This window comes from Quercus suber, unplaced genomic scaffold (assembly GCF_002906115.3).
Source record: "Quercus suber isolate HL8 unplaced genomic scaffold, Cork oak 2.0 scaffold_306, whole genome shotgun sequence".
NCBI classification, from domain to species: Eukaryota; Viridiplantae; Streptophyta; class Magnoliopsida; order Fagales; family Fagaceae; genus Quercus; species Quercus suber.
This window is the reverse complement of record NW_027069762.1, coordinates 670,078-675,746: the sequence shown is the minus strand read 5'-3', so window position 1 is coordinate 675,746 and position 5,669 is coordinate 670,078. Positions and strand designations below refer to the sequence as shown.

The following is a 5,669-nucleotide window of genomic DNA, read 5'->3' as shown; positions in this document are numbered from 1 at the left end:
CATCATACATACATAATTAATAAATAAATAAATAAGTTAGACATTTTTGTAAAAAAATAACTTACCAAATTTAATTATGATTTATTTAAGGAAATAAATTTTATTTTAAGCAAAATTAGTTTAGAGTTCAATTTCTATCCACACCAAAAAAAAAAAAAAAATTCAATGTATTTTAATTAATTTAAACTTACCACGGATTTTTTATTTAACTATAAAAAAAATTTACTAATTGAGTTAACTGAAATTTATAATAGATATTAAAGTTATTTTGGTTATAAGTGGGAGTAAAAATAAGTTGGTCTAAAAAAAAAAAAGAGCAGAGAAAAGAGCAAAAAATGATGATATAAATAGCAAGAAGTGTTTTGCAAGCAAACAAATAAAACCACATCAAGTGTCAAAAGTCACATTTTGGAAACCGGAAAGAAATGAATGAAATATTATTGTCCTAAAAAAAAAAACTAATGAAATGGTACAATTAACAAATAAAATAGTAAATACATTGAAGTGGGTAATAGATGGTGACCAGAACACGTGAGCCACACCCGTGGTAGGAGTTACAGCAATCTAGCCAATTGTAACGTGTAAAAAGAAACCATGGACTTAGCGATTCATAAGTAAAATACTATAAAAAGGACAAAGAAGAAGAATGGCCATGCTAAATAGTAAGAGCATTTCCAATAGGCTCTCTAAAGCCTAATTTGCTCTCTAAACACAAAAAAAAACACCTCCAACAGCCTCTCTAACTCCAAATTTTTTTTAGATTTGCTACAGGTGCTCTCCAAGCCTAGAGAGCACTGTAGCATATCTAAAGAATATTTCCCCTTAAAATAATATTGGTTGAATTAAAAAAAGACTTTTTTCTTGTTCCTCAATTTCTGTTTCTTCTGCACTCCCTCTCTCTCTTGCTTCTCTTTGGAAAAAACTCTCTCTTTGCTTCTCATTAGAAAACAACGGTGAAGTACAAAATTGATGGAGCTCTCAATCAAAATACAAACTCAAATCACAATTTTAAAACTAATCAAATTAGAAAAAAAAAAAAAAGAAAAAGAAAAAAGAAAAGAAAGAGAGCAAAACTAACCCATCTGAGCCTCGGTGGGAGGAGGACATGCAATGGTGCTTCTTGAATGCTTTGGAGTAGACATAGTGCTAAAGAAGAAAAGAAAAAAGAAAAGTGAAGATTGAAGATAGAGCTCCAGACGAAGTGCTATAGATAAAAACAAAAAAAGTAAGTGAAGATAGAGATAAGGGAAAGGTGTGGAGGAGAAAAAAGAGGAAAAGAAAAAGAAAAGAAAAGAAACGTGTGGATGAAAAAAAAAAAAAAAGATAAGGGAAAAAAAATAAAGAATAAAAAAATAAAATTGAAAAATGCTATTACAATATTTTCACAATAAGGCCAATCAAGAATGACTGCAATGACGATGCATGTTCATTCTCAAGCTAGCCAGCTTAATAGTGGTAGGGAATTGTGAAAAATTGCCATGAACCAGTTATTCAATTTAGATAAAATGGCCAAAAAAAATATTTTGTAACAGTAAGTAATGGAACATAACATAAAATGTACAAAGAGATTCTACAAAAATTGTGTATGCTTCCAACCACATGAAAAAAATTGATGTTAAGCTCTAGACAAATAAACATGGTAGAAAATAAGATCATAATAAAGACAAATGTTCTTTATAAATGGTTTTTAATAGGGATATATGCATCTTTCATTTTACTTTTTCCTTTTGGCCCTTCTTAATGTGTGAATCAAATAAATGGAATGAAATTTTATTCAAAATATTCAATAACCTTTGATTATAGAGTGTAACCAAGTACCTTTCGTACTCCACAGTGATTCATCGAATATTAACTGTTGACAGAACACAAGTCATCGAATTAAATAATGTTAATAATAATAGAACTTCGAAACAATTCAACAATTTGTTGCTTTGAAATCAATCAAATTGTCCAAGATTCTATACATCTCAGATTTAAAAAAAAAAAAAATATTATTAGAAAACTTTAGAAAACCAAAAGCTTTGCTAAAGTGAGCCCCATTCAATTATATACATTGTTCTTATATTTTTGAAATCCAAAAGAAAAAATTCATTCTTTTTTCAAAAAAATTGTATTGAAATCAATAAATGATAGAGAATAGAATTCTAAAAAGTACACTTTCTTTCATTTTCAACTATTTTCTCAGCTGGCAAGCAAAAATTCAATTAAAAAAATGGGTATATAGAATGCGTACCGTAGTGATATGTGCAATCTTGTTCCAATCCTGACCGGTTTCCTTTTCACATCTTTTCCGTAACTCGGGACAACTAAAAATCCCCAGACATTGTAAAGACGTGAGATCGCGCATCTCATTAGGCAGTGATTTCAGATTGTGACAGTCACCAATTATAAGACTTTCAAGTGAGATAAGCTTCCGAATCCACCGCGGCAAAGTTTCAGATTCTCACAGTGTGAAATTGTAAGCATTTTCAGAGTGGTAACGTGTTGAAGACCTGCAGGTAAGGAATTCAGTTTTGGAAGGCTGTGGAATTCCAGATGACTGAGGCGATTGAGGTGCCGCCATTCCATGTTGTCCACATCACTTCCTAGATTTAACTCCTTGCAACGCCAAATGTATAAAGACTCGAGAGAAATTAGATTCGATGTCCACCCATGTGGCAGAGACACAACATCGTCCATACTAGATATTTCCATATTTTTTAATTTGGAGAGAGGAGAGGACAAGGAAGAAGAGGAAGAGAGAAGTATTGTCTCTTGAAAAGGCTTTATGCTAACGTTGTTTAGGGATAGGAATTTTTCGAGATAAGGAAACAAGGGCATGGAAGTCATATTAGGACACCCGCGAATCCAAAAAGAAGAAAGACAAGGAAATGAAGGCAGTGACTGGTCATTCGGATGTTGTTGATGATCTGGCATTGATGCGCTCCTCCACCATCCCTTCAGGTTAGGGCTTCCACAAATCTCAAGTGACTTTAGCGACGGGAAGAAGGATAAAGCAGAAACCTCCTCACTCACAACACGACCTGATATGCATTCCAAACCTTTCATTTCATAAAGACGTAATGTTTCCAGAAACGGGAGTTCAGACAACGGTGGCAAGTGGTTGCATCTGTCACATCTACTTAAAGTTAAATTAACAAGATTTTCGATGGAAGAAAGCCAATTTGAAAATGTCACACCAGTGTAACCCCACATTTCCAACATTTTGAGATTTGGATGTGGCTGGAGGCTATCTAATAACTTCTCATCATATACTCCTTGATGAGCCCATGTTAAATCCAGTCTCTCAAGATGTTGATTTTCCCTTAAATTTTTGGCCTTGCATTCTGAGTTTGCATCTTCCAATTGTTCTAAAATTTGGATCATAAGTGTTCCTCTGAGGTTATTTAGCCCTTTCAATTCGCCTAGTCCACCATTATTCCTCACAATGAATAATGGTAATGACCAAAGACCAGTCATTTTCTGTAATCCTTGAGGCAGTCTCAACTTAGAACAACCTATATTATCAAGGTGTCTGAGGCGAACCAATTTTGTGATGTCCCTAGGCAATTGCTCGAGATTACAACATTCTTGAAGTTTTAGTGTTTGCAAATTCAACAATGCAGTAATTGAATCAGGAAGAGTTTTAATAGGATTAAAAGAAAGATCTAAGTACTTCAAATGTATTAACTTCCCTATTGAATTTGGCATTATTTTAGTATTCAATCCATGTATATCTAATGCACGCAACCTTGGGAAACTCTCAATCAGTTCACTCAATGTTGACTCATCCATGGCACTAGATGACTTACCATGTGTAAAAAGAATTGTACATAACTTGCTGCTTGCTTTAACCAAACTTAAAGTCTTAGTAAAAGATGAGCCACTAGAAAATGATACATGGCGAGTATTGCCATCCAAATAGTCAATTCTACAATCCGCCCCCGCAATTGATAGAGCAAGATCATGATAAAAATCATGCATCTTGAATTTTAAGACTTGTCTATAACCATAATCCCTTACTTCATCAAAAAATGACTTGTAAAGTAGATGGTTGATGCACTCATCTGCAACATCTTCTAATTGCGCTCCATTATTTGACAATGGGATTAACCCATGTGCCATCCATAGTTGAATCAGTTTCATCTTATCAATCTCGTAAGCTTTAGGAAACAAAGAACAAAAAGCAAAACAACCTTTTATACATGACGGAAGAGGATCATAACTCAACCTTAGAATTGAAAAAGTATTACCACCCCCTTGTTCAATTACATTTTCTTGTACCTTATCCTTGATCTTTAACCACCCTTCTTTTTTCTCGAAGTATAATGCATTTGCAATGGACTCTATGGCAAGGGGTACTCCTTGACATTTGTCTACAATCTCTCTTCCAATTTCTACTAGTTTAGGATTATTGGTCTCTTGTCTGTTTCTAAATGCTATTTTCTCAAATAAAGACCAAGAGTGGTTTTTAGAAAGACCTTTAAGAGCATATGTTGAAATAGGACGTGTAATTTTGGCAACCAATCTGACACGCGTAGTTATTACAATCTTACTTCCCTTTGCACCACCGATTAAAAGGCTTTTAAAGTCATTCCAATTTTTATAATTTTCATTCCATAGATCATCCAACACAAGTAAAAACTTCTTTTGATAAACTTTGTTAACAATTTCCCTCAATGGATCCATGTTGTGGACTTGACCCATAAGGACTTCAGGATTAAACTTACGACGTTTCTTTCGCATTAGTTCCATGCTATCATCTTTATCAATACCATTTATTAGTTTTTCAGCAATTGTTTTCATCCCAAAAACATTTGAGACACACACCCATATTTTTAGCTCAAAATGTGTATTGACTTTTTCATAATTGTATGCATATTGAGCAAGTGTGGTTTTGCCTAACCCCCAATTCCCACAATAGCAATGACTGAAACATTCTCTTCATTATTAGGCTCCAATAAAAGTTTTATGATGGCATTTCTATCCTCATCTCTCCCAATGACTTCTTTATTAGGTAAACATGGGATAGTCTCCCTGTTCAGACTCACTTGAGGCTTCACATGGCCCTCATTAAAGTGAAAGTTATTTCTATCTTCCGCCATTCCAATTAGTTTCTGCCTCAACTCGATTATTCTAAGACTCCTCTTACGATTTCGAAAAACAAGTGGGATACTTCTAAAGAAATCGCGTACCTTTTCTGCAATATTCCTACTTGTCTCTTCTTGCTGCAAAGCTAATTCAACGTGGAACTTATACTCACCCAACAAGTCGTCTGCATCATAAAAAGCGTCCTTGAGCTTTTCGAGCCAGTCCCTGTCTTGATGGTTGTGGTTCTGCTGCTCCACTGCATCCAGAAGGACAGCTTGTATTCTGGACACAGTGTTCTTGATGCTTTCAAGGTCATCTTTAACATTCCACAGTGACACAATCTTTTCAAAAGCCCCAGAGCCCAAATTTTCGATTATGGTCTGTGCAACACCGCAAAAGATTGCTTCAGCCATTTGTTCGTAGTGAGAGAAAGGAGGCTAAAAGAGCGAGAGAGAAGCTAGAGATGGTGGGCTTCAAGTAATTCACTGCTAGAGTGTGAATGGAAAACTTTCTAGTGATGAAAGATAGGCTAAAAGAGCGAGAAGAAAGCTAGAGGGTGAGAGCTTGAAGTGTTTCAATATGCTGCTAGAGAGTGAAAA

At 34.5% G+C, this 5,669-nt stretch overlaps 1 protein-coding gene across 1 annotated transcript; it reads right to left on the bottom strand.

The window, feature by feature from the left end:
* Positions 1-2,385: 2,385 nt before the first annotated feature.
* LOC112004587 (putative disease resistance protein RGA3) lies at positions 2,386-4,785 on the bottom strand. The gene has a single exon (XM_065782545.1). The coding sequence runs from the start codon at positions 4,783-4,785 to the stop codon at positions 2,386-2,388; it is 2,400 nt and encodes a 799-aa protein (XP_065638617.1).
* Positions 4,786-5,669: the final 884 nt, after the last annotated feature.

Excerpts from the sequence above, each read along its gene's own strand:
- LOC112004587 (XM_065782545.1), bottom strand. The coding sequence starts at position 4,785 with ATGAAAACAATTGCTGAAAAACTAATAAATGGTATTGATAAAGATGAT.